Consider the following 13,549-nt stretch of genomic DNA (forward strand, 5'->3'; position numbering starts at 1 on the left):
ACTAGAATCAATTATGTAGATAGCTCAAATTCAGTAAGAGTATTATAATGACCAATCTCTATGCACTCGAGTTAATAGTGTAAATAAAGTTTGGCAGATATAATAATAATAATGTATTATTAAAGCTTTTTTACAGCCATATACAAAACAAAAAGAAAAGAAAAAGGATAAATAAAATGAATACATACTAAAATCACTATCCTCTTAATCAACACTCATACTCTTCAATGCAAAATTCACCACACCTACTACCGTTTGTGGTGAATCCGAACTCAAAATCCCCCGACGTAGCCACTCAGGACCGTCTGTCAAAACCGCCCCCCTGATATGAGACAGTCGCCGGCATCGCAGGAGGACATGACCCAGCCCACAATCATTCTCACCACATTTTAGACAAATACGCTGCGTTTCCGTATACGATGTAATTCCGCTAATTAACTGAAGTCAAGCGAATATGTTCACTCAAAACATTGAAATTTTTAAATGATGTCTTTAATGTCTTAAAAATAACTGTTAAAATATCTGAAGTAATAAAATGTATGCAGATTGTGCTACTCATGTAGATGAATATATAAAAAAGCACATGAACTATCTCTGGAGGACTAGTTGCCCTCCAATCTTTTTGGTAACTTAAAAAGAGCATTAGACTTTCCTTTCAAATAATCCCTCTCCCGGTGTTATAGGACTGTTGGATACGGTCACCACTGGGGAAAAGAAAAAAACAAATAAACACGTATCCGTGATCCTTCTTTTGACAAAAAATACAAAATTACACATTTTTGCAGGTAGGAGCAGGTATCAGAGCAACCCTCTACAGTAGGGTTCTCTGATACGCTGAATCTGATGGTGAGGTTTTAGCAGATTCTTTGACTTTTAGGGCGTATTTACCTCCTTTTTCGAAAATCGTGCAAATTTTCTCAGATTCATAGGCTTTGAGCTGAATTATTTGGAATCAGCATAATAAGCCGATTCTTATGATATATTTATTGATACCAAAATTCCGTTTTTTAGAGTTTCGGTTACTATTGAGCCATGTCGCTCCTTACTTACCGTTCGTTATCACGAAGCGTTTGATAAGCCCGGGATTGCCTACCCTATTCATCTTTATGTGAATACCTGCTAATATTTGAATTAACTTACTTACACGCTCATAAATAACACCATTGGAGTAATTTTGACGATTCAATCAAGCAAATTCTTCTAACTGTCCCATCTTCTGCATGTGCCTGTTTACTCAGAGCGTCCAAGTCACAAATGACGCAAACAAACTGTCTAAACTAGTATATCTATAAAAAGCCACGCTCTCATTCTATCTGAAAGCAAGGTACCTTTAGAAAATATAAAGAATTGACAAAGAAAAATAAAAAAAATGTTTGAATTACCCAAAAAACAAAACTTCATGAGACTGGTGGTTCGAATTTCAGAATTGTGGTCCAGTTTCTATTGGCGCCTTTTTGGATGTTAATGATCCGAAAGAGCAATACTGATGTATTCAATCTATGCAATGATCGTGATAGTGGTGGATCATGCTTACCAGCCTGAAAAAAAGGAAAAGATCTAACAGACGTATACTTGAGTCAAATTGGCTTCAAAAACTTTGTCAGAGTTCAGTTGTCTAAAGAATACCAAAATCTAAATTTTCAGTGCTAGGCTTATCCCCCCATCCCCTTGAAAAAACTACCAAAATCTTAGTTGTCAGTGCTAGGCGTAATCCCTCCCGCGTGCAACTCCTCCCACACGCAAAATTTAGCAGCCAAAGAGAAAGTATGAACAATGAAAATAATGAAGAAAAGAAGGAATTGGAAATATTCTACTTCTATTCAAAATGTAGACAGCATTTTTACAGACTAGTTTGGTTGATATTTCTATTAAAATTACTTCATTTTTTGTTCTTTTCCGACAGAGACTGATCTTCTTTCATTGACTTTTGTCATATATTTCTATGAGCTCGATTGCCCTAATAAAAAAAATCAGTTAAATAGTTGCGCTTCGCACCATTACTTCTTTATTGACCCAAATTTTTATCCGACTGACCAAAAACAGTGGGGGAGGGACATCCTCCTCCCCCCTTACGTGACTCCCCTGCCGACAACTGTATTACAGGATACCAGTTCACCCTTTGCGGTCGAGAACGCGTCCACCAGGCTTACATAGCAAAGTTTTTTCGTCTAAAGTACCTTTAAAGGGCATTTTTTTTAAAATTTAATTCACATAAAAAGGAGTCAAACTCTTAGTCAGAACCACAGTTTATATAATTATCCAGTATGATCTTTCCCTATCTCACCCATTATAAAAACCCGGACCAAGGTGCGAGTGCTCCAGAGAACGTTTTTGCAGATAGAAACATAGGCGGCATCAGATCTTTTCACGGGTAGACAAGTCAGACTGTGATCTAATCGGAAACAAGTGGAAACCCGCTATTACGAATAATGCACTTTGTTGGAAACAATCGGAAACAGACTAACCCGCTAATGCAGAAAGAAGTTGGAGGAGCTTTTTGTTCGCACCGAGAACGAAGCCCAGAAATGATCTGCGATAAGCTTACTGGATAATTATATGAACTGTGGTCAGAACCAAGCAAATTTGAAATTGACAAAGCTCCTTATTCTAAATAAGCAAGCAATAGTGTAAATGAAGAAAGTTTCCAGAAAGTCATCAAAACCTGTTCATAAAAAAAGTATTGGGTATCATCCCCCAGGCGTACATCAGGTCTTCCAGTCCTAAGTACCTTTACTTGTATGGACTAAGTGAATTTTCAGGGACGAATCCGAAACCGTGCGGCATTACTTTTTTAGGAGTGTGTGAAACCTCTAATATGCTGAATCAAATGGTGTGATAAGTGATTTTCATTAAGATCACCTGTTTTTTGGGTGTTTCACCATTTTTGAAAAATCAGGTAATTTTTTTCCGCTCGTTGCGTTTATGTCACATTAAACTTAATAAACTTTATATATTTAGAATCACCATAAAAAGACAATTCTTCTATGTTTTAATTGTCATCAGAGTTCCTCCTTTTAGAGTTTTGGTTACTATTGGCCCGAGTTGCTCCTTACATACAATTCGTTACCACGAATTGCTTTATTCTGAATGTATTTTGGAACATAGGTAGAATATTTCCTCTTTTTTCCTTAATTCTTTTTATTTGTCTTATTTTCCCTTTGGCTGTTCCATTTTACATGTGTAGATAATTTAAAATTGCAAGTGAAAAACACCAATTACATAAGAGATGATGTCTATAAATTACTCATTACTTGAGTTTCAAGTTACTTGGGAAATGTCTTTATTTCCTACACTTGGCATTGGAAGGATTCCCGTGAACTGTTTACTAACATATTCGAAAAAACATCGATTTGTGAAGATAATATCAAGAAAGAAATGACCGGTCCGTGTCTGTAACTCTACTCCGTGTTCAGCTTTGGCTTCTATTTTTTATGTAGCTTCTCCTATATCCACTAAGAATACATATTGTAAGGCTTCGAAAAAATTGAAACAGAAACATACTTCCGTTTTTTAATCAGTGTCTTGTGAACCTTTCAGAAACGTAAGCAAAATAATTTATTTCGGAAAATGGTAAATGGGTAGCAATTCTTGTCACTGCCTTTGGTAAGAGATCGAAAACATTTAACAAACTACCTTGTTTTATCCAGTGGCCGTTGTACTCCACTATCCCCAATAAAGCTTATCTAGAGGAATAGGGGGAGTTTTTTTTTTAGCTTGGCAGATTTGAGGGCTTTCTTTGAATGATATATGAGTGAAATTGTAAGTGAAAACTGTACCCAAGCCAAAATTGAGAATTGACCCTCTGAGTGGGAAAAATAATAAATTCTACTCTTAGTATTCCTCTAATAAGAATACGACCTCTAATAAGAAATAAGACTTGAACAATTGACACAGAAATTGTTAAGGCCAGACACGAAACCTAGAGGAGTCCTTTGAATCCGTCCCGTACCCAACTCAGAGTTTTTACTTTTGGTATTTTCCCTATTATATTTTTCATATAATTTGCCCTTCATTTGTTTTAAATCAATGTTGTGTCCCATAAAGAGCTGCCTCCTCAAAAGGCTTCCTGTGTTCATATTTCATCACTTGGTCAAGCATATACACAATCAATATGGTCAAGCAATCTAAAAAATATTACGATTCCTCAGATTTACTTTATTTTCACGTAATTATTCCGTTAACCCATCTCTTTCAAAATGTGAGCCCTCTTGTATACGTGCCCGACAGACAAAGAGTTCAAATACATATTTAAGAACATCAGCATTGAAAAAAACTTGATGTAACGAGGTGTTGTTATGCCTCAAATATAATCTAAATATGGCAAGATTTTCTTCACATTGTCCATGATCTGAGACTACGAGAGCCTCCAGATACTGATATTTTTGTATTCGTCCATGTTCTGTTTTTTTTTATTATTATTATCAATAAAATTAGGCATAATCAAGAAGTCAAGGATTTTCAATTATATTTGACTCCTTTCTCGTACACACAGGTAAGTCCACATCCAGAGGGCTAGAGCACCCTCCCGAAATCTTTAGTATATAATTTCGAATAAATTCAACAAAATTTTGACACTTTATCAACACAACTTCGCCAGAATCCAATCCTTGTATACGTACCTAGAATAGAGGTAACTGATATTCCTTTTTTTACTGCTTCTCATTACAGAGCCCAGTGCTTTCAAGTTTAGCCCTTCCTAGGAGAAACTAAACATATATAATACATTGTCACTTCTTAACTTATTCCTAAGCTTCTTCGTAGTCATTTTATTTTTTATTATGTTTTTAAGATTCAATGTATTCTATTTGGTAGAACTGCAGTTTATCCCCTCTTCTGAACACAATTATAAGGTAAACACTACAATAACAAAATTCGTATTTTATTGCGTTCAATATATTTTTATTTATTACATTTTCAATGTTGCTTCCAGTTCAACTGCATCCCAGCCTTCCCTCCCTTTAATTCCCGGATATAGTCCATGGGCATCCATAAGCTGAATTCCAGGGGGGGGCAAACCTGGTCTAATTGACACTTTTAATGCTAAATAACAGAAATCTCAGAAAAAATGTAAAACTAAGGCAGCATCTTTCATCCAGGGGGGGGGGGCTGTCCCCCTTATGGGCGCCCATGATATAGTCCCAGGCTATACACAAAAGTTTACTGATTGTTTTTTTTTAATTGCTATTACTGGGTATTATGAACCAACTGTTGGTGTGAAATTGAAAAAAAGATGAATAAATAAATAGCACAAACCAACAAAATTGGCAAACTTTTGGGTATAACCTAGGCCTGTGTTGTATATAACCTCTAGGCAGGGGCGAACCTCCAGCATTTTTATTGGGGGGGGGGGCAAGGGGGTCCGTATCTGGATAGTCAAAGAGTATGGAATGTATAATAATGTTTTCTTCACATTATTCTTGCCACCTGCGAACGATGCCCTGCCTCTAGGAGGGGGAGGAGTTGTATAGTTAAAATGAAAGCGACTTCGAAAACCTAATAAAGTGAAACTTTCTGAATGCATTGAAGTAACCAATTGTTACAGCATTGTTTAGCTCAGAAGATGGTATTGACTGAACTATTGTTGTAGCTAGTTTAGAAGGGGAATCCGGCCCCAAAATTACAACTTCAATATTCATTTTTAGTACTGTCCCCGCCCTCTAATGCCTGGATATACTCTTATGGCTAACACTAAGTAGGCTAATCTTTTTTGTACTTATTTCGGTTGCAATATAAAGTTTGCGGGTTTGCTATTATTTTCTTTACTTGTTTCTCAACATCAAGAGTTGGTTAAAAATGCCAAGCAATGCCAATTTGAAAAGAAAAATTATAATCAGCAAAATATTTATATTTAACCTAGGGCTATATCCAAGCATCAAACAGTTCGTGGTAACGAACTGTAAGTAAGGAGCGACCCGGCTCAAAGGTAACCGACACTCTAAAAGCCGGAATTTTTGTACCAATAGATACATCAAAAGAATCAGATTTTAATTCTGATTTCAAATATATAAGTTTCATCAAGTTTAATTTTACTCATCAAAAGTTGAGCACCTGAGAAAATGTAGTTAATCTTCTGAGAATGGGAGAAAGACCTTCTAAAAGCTATATGGTCTTAACAAAAAGCAAACCCTAATACTCGATGTTTCATAGAACCCCGCTACCGAAGCACGTACTGATCTACAGATAAAGGTAATTTTCCATTTTTTGCACGAAAAAAGATCATCGTTGCATGTTAATTTGTTTGTTTTTTTGTTATTTTTTTTCCCAGGGGTGATCATATCGACCCAGTGGTCCTAGAATATCGTAAGAGGGCTCATTGGAACGAAAATTAAAAGTTCTAGTGCCCTTTTTAAGTGACCCAAAAAATGGAGAGCAATTAGGCCCCCTCCCACGCTCATTTTTTTTCAAAGTCACTCAATTAAAATTTTGAGATAACCATTTTGTTTAGCATAGTCGAAAATCTAATAAATATGTCTTTTACGTTGACTTAATACCCCACAGTTCCCAGGGGAAGGGCTGCAAGTTATGAACTTTGCCCATTGCTTGCATATTGTATTGGTTATTGGGAAGTATAGAGACATTTTCAGGAAGATTTTTTTTTGGTGAGGGGGAGGGGGCTTGAGGAGGGGGTTACTCGGGAGAATCTTTCCGTGGAGGATGTTTCTTTGGGGTAAGGGAAATTTCTATAAAGGGGGCGCCAGATTTCCAGCATTATTTAAAAAACGATCAGAAATTAAATTAAAAAAAAAGTTTTTTCAACTGAAAGTAAGAAGCAACATTAAAATTAAAAACGAATAGATATTATTACGTATATGAGGGGGTTCTCCCCCAAGTCAATACCTCGCTCTTTACGCTACAGTTTTTTTTATTTCTTTCAAAAGAGCTATCTATTCTAATTAAACGGCCTTTGTAATTCAGGGATGTATGAACTAAAATTTTCTTTTACTTTTAACGTAAGGACCGTGGTATTGACTAAGGGGAGAACCCCGTCATATACGTAATAACATAAACGTAATAAAAAAAAACAATAAAAAAAAGCGATATGGCTCAATAATAAGCGAAACTTTTAAAAACGGAACTTTGATGTCAATAAATGTATCAAAAGAATGGGCTTATAATGCTGATTCTAAATATACAAATTTTGTTAAGTTTAGTATTACTCATCAAAGGCTACGGGCCTGAGAAAACTTACCTGATTTTTTAAAGAGGGGGAAACATCCCCTAAAAGTGAAAAATTTTTAATGAAAATCACTGTCAGATTCAGCGTATCAGAAAACCCTATAACATAGGTTTCAAGCTCATATCTCCAAAAATCTGCAACTTAGTATTTTTTTCAAGAAGAAAAATATACGACTATAGAAGTTCGTTACGTAAGTTAATTTATAAATTATGTCAGAACAAAATTTAGAGACAGCCATTTAGCAAAGGAAAAGTAAAATTTTTATGCAAATTTTGTTTACTTATTCAATGACGGCGAGCCAAAATAAAAGCTGCATTAACTAACAAACGATCAGATATTAAATAAAAAAAACAAGTTTTTTAAACTGAAAGTAAGGAGCGACATTAAAACTTAAAACGAACAGAAATTATTCCGTGTAAGAAAGGGGCTATCTCCTCCTCAACGCCTCGGTCTTTACGCTAAAGTTTGACTCTGTCTCACACACAACTTTATTTTTTAAAAAAATAAAGAACTTTAGCGTAAAGAGCGAGGCTTTGAGGAGGGGACAGCCCCTTTCATATACGGAATAATTAAGAGGAAAGGACTGGGATGCAGTTAAACTGAAAGCAACTCTGAAAATCCAAAAATCTAAATTTTCTTAATGAAATGATGCACGAATTTCGCTATTGCAGCATTCCTTCCAAATATTCTTCGGATTTGAGGATGACAATTTGATTGAGGATGGTTTCTAAATACTACCATCGCATGCCTAAACGCAACTTATAAGATAAAGTTATTAACGAAAACAATCTTTATTGCATATTTCAAAAGCCACTGGAAAACCCATTGGGTTGTTTGTCGTGGTTATTTCCATACTCAAAACCTACTATATATTCATACCTTCAGTCATAAATCCCCCCCCCCAATAATAAAATCGAATCCTGATTATTATTAACTTCCAAGAAGCTAATGTTTCAGCTTGCTCTTGAACTGGCCAACACTTCTACGAGCCTTATACCTCCTGGAAGATAATTCCACATCTGTACTCTCAAAAAACATAGAAACAGAGATGCTCGTTGAGCAGTAACGTTGATCGAGGGGGGGGAGAGGCTTCCCCCCTCCTAAATTAAAAAAATGCCTCTTTCGTATTTGCATTGAAAACATTAAAAAAATGATACATTCCCCCCTAGAGACTAAAAAATACTTCCCCCCCCTCTAAATTTTCGGGAATTAATCCCACTGTCGTTGATTACTAAGAGCCTCAGATACCATTCGCAAATAATTCCTAGTTTCAGAACAATAATATAATGGGTTCGGCCAAAATATTTACCAATTTAAAAAAAAAGCTAAGGAACTAAAAAGGAGATAAAAGACATCGGAATTGCAAAACAGCCAAGAGACTACATTCTTCAAGACCACTGTTATCCCTGAGAGTATTGTTCAAATGTTCAGTATTAAAGCCAGCCAAATCCAGGAAAGTAATTTGAAAGACGAGGTCCTGAAGCTAGAAACCTCCAGTTTCAGGACATTAGACATAGCTGTCACTAACTGAAACACTTCAGTTAGATATTTACGGATGAATACACTTCGGAAGAGTGGGTTGGAGGGAGTAAAAACATGACAATAAGACCAAAAACAAAAAAATACAGAACAGTAAGGGAAATGGTAACGATATTGGGGTTTCGGGGGGTTAGGCCTGGCCCGATGATCCCCTTTATTCGTACACGCATGCCTTAAAGTTTTTTCTTGCATTTAGAATATAATTCATCTTAATACTAAGCAAGCACTTAAAAAGAGCGGAAGGAATTTCAGCCTTGTTGAGGTCAAGCGTGGAAATTTACCCATAAGAAAGAACCTGGTGCTTGAAAATGAACCACCCATACCTAAGAACGAGGAAAAAAAATGTATATACCTAATCTATATTTAAGAGTTAAGTTTGACGTTTTTTTCTCTTTCAGTTCACACAGTGATCCATCTATAAGCAACCATATGAATTCAAAAAAAGGGAGGAAAGAAAGGAAAATACAAAAAAGATCAAAAGAGCAACGATCACATCTTGCACCCACGGATGATACAAGTTGTACATCAGAAAATCTGAAAACTGAAGATGGTGACAAACGAAAATCAGGGAGTTTAACAAGACTTTTTGGTAAAATGAAAAAAAGTAAAAGCAAAGAAATTAAAGAAGAAGAACAACAGGAGGAAAGTCGTTACGGATCTCCGGATAGCTCTGAAATTTCCAGTTCTGGTTATTATACACCACTGGCACAGACGACGGATTATGATACACCAGCTACTCCAGTGCCAGATTCAGATAGTGATTCCAGTAACCACAGGTCAAGGGATCCACTTGAAAAGCTTCCTGAGGGAGTTCCTTCAAGATCCTTGAAAGACTTGATGACGGATACAACAGTAACTAACGTCCCAGAATCGTCTAAAATTTATTTGCTTGGGCCTACTGTTACAAAACTGGCTGACGAAAATGGGCTGTTAATAGAACCAGAGACTTGCTTTTTACGTCAGGGCAGTCAAACGTCGTCTGAAACCGCAAATTTCGATCTTTTGAATTCTTCAAACACTGAGGAAGAAAGCCCGACAAAAATGAGTTTTGGGCCACATATAGACGCTGATGTTCCCATTGATGTCGACTCAGATTTTAGCAATACGTCACATAGATCAACATTAAAAAGCCAAAGTATTGAGAATCTTGAAAAACATGATCATCCAAAAAACGAAGATTTTACAACGGGAAGAGAACCCAAACAAAACATAAGAGCTTTAGAATTATCAGAAATCGAAGAAAAGCATAGACACGATGACGCTACAGATACTTCTAAGACTCATTCCCTTGAAAACTACGAAGAAATGAAGTCTAATGGTTCTAGTATTTCCTCCCTTCTAGAATATCATGTTTCACATACGGATTCTGATAGCGGATTATATGATACCAATGCCAAACGGAAGCCATTGATGCTCCCATCACTGAAGCCTTACTCAAGTGAAAATTCGTCTTTACCAGTTACTGTTTATGATACACTGCCAGCCTATCAGTTAAGTGAGAAACTAAGTGAAGGAGTTTCTCCCCCTCCTCCATCCCCCACTTCATCTTTTTCTTATCCAAATAGCGAGGCTGCCAAGATAACTCAAGCATCAGTTAAGTCTAAGGCAAAAAGAAACTCTTTTGACAAGGTTCTTCCCCCTATTCCACCACTTGGAAGCCCTTCAACAAGGGAACGAAAAGCGATGATGGATTCGGATAAGTCAACGAAGCCACTCGAGTCTGAGTTTATGGTGAGCTTATTTTGGGAATTTTTTTACTTAGTTTAAGCTAATATCGCATGCATGTTTGGGCACTTAATTGTCGCAGAGTTTGTAAATATAGTGCAAGTCACAATTGTACCTAAAAAGAGATTTAATATAAAAATATACCATTGGCCTAGCGTAGGGCAAAAAGCAATTTCAACTATAACCACGAACTTTGGGTATACTGTAGTTGTATTTGCACACTAGCATGCAATGATCAAATATAATCATGGTTACAAACGCATATAAGGTGTTTAGGACATCACGTCAGAGGTCGCCAATTGCTATGCGCGCTTTGATTCCACCACACAGTCCCAATTCCGACACGTGTTGTAATATTTCTTCTTATGAAAGATTGACATTGAAAGGATTTTTTTTTTCTGTCAGTGTGTTGTTGCTCAGGTCTTGATTTGTCACACTTGTACAGTAATACAATTTGATATATTTCATGACGGAAAGGGATATATCCTCTCTCGCCCTCTCATAACCTCTCTTTTCGTCATTTAGGCTGAAGTTTTGACTTTTCGTCCTAATTCTTTAAGACCGATTCCTGTAACTGGCCGTTTAATTTAAATAATAAGCTTTGTTTAAAAATTCGAAAAAAAACTTTAGCGTAAAGATCGAGGTCTTGAGGAGGAGGCACCCCCTTTCATATACGTAATAATTTATGTTCGTTTTAGGTTTTGATGTTGCTCCTTAGATGCAGTTGAAAAAACATGTTTTTCAAAATTTAATTTCTGATCGTTTTAAATAATAAACGATCTCCGGCTCTCTCTCCATGAAAAGTTCCAGTACTTGTGTGTTATACGTCACTCACTCAAGTTTACGATTTGTAAAACTCGAGAACAAAACGGTTTCTTCGTTAATTTAGAAACAAATTTGGACTGTATATTTGCACAATATGGGGGGGGGGGTAAAGCATAGCGGGTCTGCATGCAAAATGTGTTCGGTACAAATATTCTGCATATTATTAACTAAGAATTTTTTTCTGACTACAAACTGTCCAAATACTTAACCCCCCCCCCCTTATGTGCAAATATATAGCTCAAATTAGATATTTCCTATCTACTCAGTCATTTGTCTCACAAAAAAAATGTTTTTAAAAAATGTTAAAAAATTGTATTTAAAAAATGTTTATTCGATTTTTCTAATCTTAGTTTTAATTATATATTTTGAAGAAACTAATTTAATAATGCGCTACTTTTTCATAAACACTGAGTCTTAAGGTATTAAATATTTTGGTGTTTGATAACCAAGCTAAAAACTGTCAATAGTGTTAGTCCAATACTTCAGCATCGCTCAACAGAACTGAATACTGGGAGTCTTAGTTTTTGTAAGTAGGCTATTGTTTGTGTATTCTTTGTAATTACTTACTTTTTTCATTTTTATATACTTTTACTTTAGTTGACATACTTTTTCTATTGCCTTTAGAAAAATGTTTGTCTCAGTTTATTCAACTGAAAGTAAGGAGTAACATTAAAACTTAAAATGAACAGAAATTATAACGTATATGAGGGGGATGCCCCCTTCTCGACACATCGCTCTTGAAGCTACAGTTTTTCGGCACTTTAAAATAGTTACTGTTTTTTCTAAAATTTAAACTTCAGTGTAAAGAGCGAGTTGTTGAGGAGAGGATAACCCTCTTCATATACGTAATAATTTCTGCTCGTTTTAAGTTCAATGTTGCTCCTTACTTTCAGTTGAAAAATAATCTTTTTTATATTTAATTTCTGATATTTCAATCCTGGCAAAAATTCAATCCGGGGAAAAATTTACCTCGGAAGGTTACAGTTAACATCTCTACACGTAAAATTGAATCGGTAAAGAAAAAGCAAGACATATAAAGGAATTTCGTATAGGAATTCTGGCAAATTCCCCCAGTGTAAAATTTCCCCTTTCTAGGGGGTTCACCCCCTAGAAACTCCTCTCTCCATGGAAATTCTCCCCGTAAAAAATCCTCCCAGCAGAAAATTCGTCCTCCCCTCCCCACCCGATGAATGTATGCATACTTCGCAATAACAAATACTATACGTAAACAATGGACACATTTTGTAACTTAAAAAGAGGAGACAGCCCCTTTCATATAAAGAATAATCTGACAAATACTTCTGAATAATTCTTATCGACAAATACATTTCATACATTGAAATACTTCATATAAAAAGATAAAGAAAAATATAATCATTTAAAACTGCTGAAATCTAAGTTCCTAGCGGTATTTGCCACCCCAAAGAAATTTCCTGGCGGTGCTGATGATGCCCTGCCTTGCCTTTTCCACCTCTGCTGGTAGATATGGGAATGTAACATTTTAGCTCTATAGAGAAACATTTTAATTAATTCCTAATCCCCCCTACATCTTACAACGTTTATCTGAAGCCTCGTGAAGAGTAAGCAGTTTGTCCATTAAATTGTAATTTTTTAGGAATCTTCCCTACCCCCACCTAAACAATGACTCACCCCCTCTCATTATAGCAGATACCCAATTACAGATCACCAAAAAGTAGCCTAATTTAATTACAAAATAAAGCGAATCAACTTGGTTGAATCCAGTACTGCCACCGTGTGGCATTACTTCTTTTGGAACTGGGAAGCCTAAATTATAGTTATTGATAATTTTAAATCAATTAGCTTCTCAGAATTTTAAATTCATTCCAAATTCGTCCTCTTTGGGGTAAAGTCATAGTTTGGTGCGCTAAAATGGCAGAAAACAAGACTTTCTCCTGGTCCAATCTGTATGGTAACTTAAAAAACAGCTTTAAATTTACGTTTGAATGAGTTCCCGCCCAATAATCTTGGACCTTCGGTTTGATACAATCACCCCTGGAAAAAAAAAATACCAAATTTACCAAAAATACCGTTGAGCGAAGGAACTTTGGTACTTGTGTATTATGCGCCACTCGCTCAAGCTTACGCTGTGTTAAAATTCGAGAGCACACCGGTTTTTCGCTAGTTTCTTCGTTACTTTAGAAACAAATTTGGGCTATATATTTGCACGTTAGGGGGGGGGGGGGGAAAGTACAGCGGGTCTGCATGCATAATGTGTTTGGTGCAATTATTCTGCATATTAGACAGATAGATAAAGAAGCGTAT

The 13,549-nt window shown here is 36.0% G+C and overlaps 1 protein-coding gene and 1 long non-coding RNA gene across 7 annotated transcripts in view; one reads left to right on the top strand and one right to left on the bottom strand.

The window, feature by feature from the left end:
* The window catches only part of LOC148948763 (uncharacterized), a 96,306-nt gene that overhangs the window by 30,188 nt on the left and 52,569 nt on the right, over positions 1-13,549 (bottom strand). For all 4 annotated transcript variants that reach the window (XR_016142237.1, XR_016142236.1, XR_016142235.1 and 1 more), the window contains exon 2: positions 1,383-1,538. This is a non-coding gene — a long non-coding RNA (uncharacterized LOC148948763). The remainder of the gene's footprint in view (positions 1-1,382; positions 1,539-13,549) is intronic.
* The window catches only part of LOC148948764 (uncharacterized), a 79,898-nt gene that overhangs the window by 21,294 nt on the left and 45,055 nt on the right, over positions 1-13,549 (top strand). For 2 of the 3 annotated variants that reach the window (XM_089094659.1, XM_089094661.1), the window contains exon 2: positions 9,115-10,447. In XM_089094659.1, coding sequence (XP_088950785.1) covers positions 9,115-10,447 — 1,333 coding nt within the window. Of the gene's footprint in view, positions 1-3,534; positions 3,604-9,114; positions 10,448-13,549 lie in introns of those variants that run through there. The other variant, XM_089094660.1, reaches the window with a different exon arrangement.

Source organism: Artemia sp. Qi Xiang Cuo, chromosome 9 (genome assembly GCF_049724085.1).
Source record: "Artemia sp. Qi Xiang Cuo chromosome 9, ASM4972408v1, whole genome shotgun sequence".
Classification (NCBI taxonomy): Eukaryota; Metazoa; Arthropoda; class Branchiopoda; order Anostraca; family Artemiidae; genus Artemia; species Artemia sp. Qi Xiang Cuo.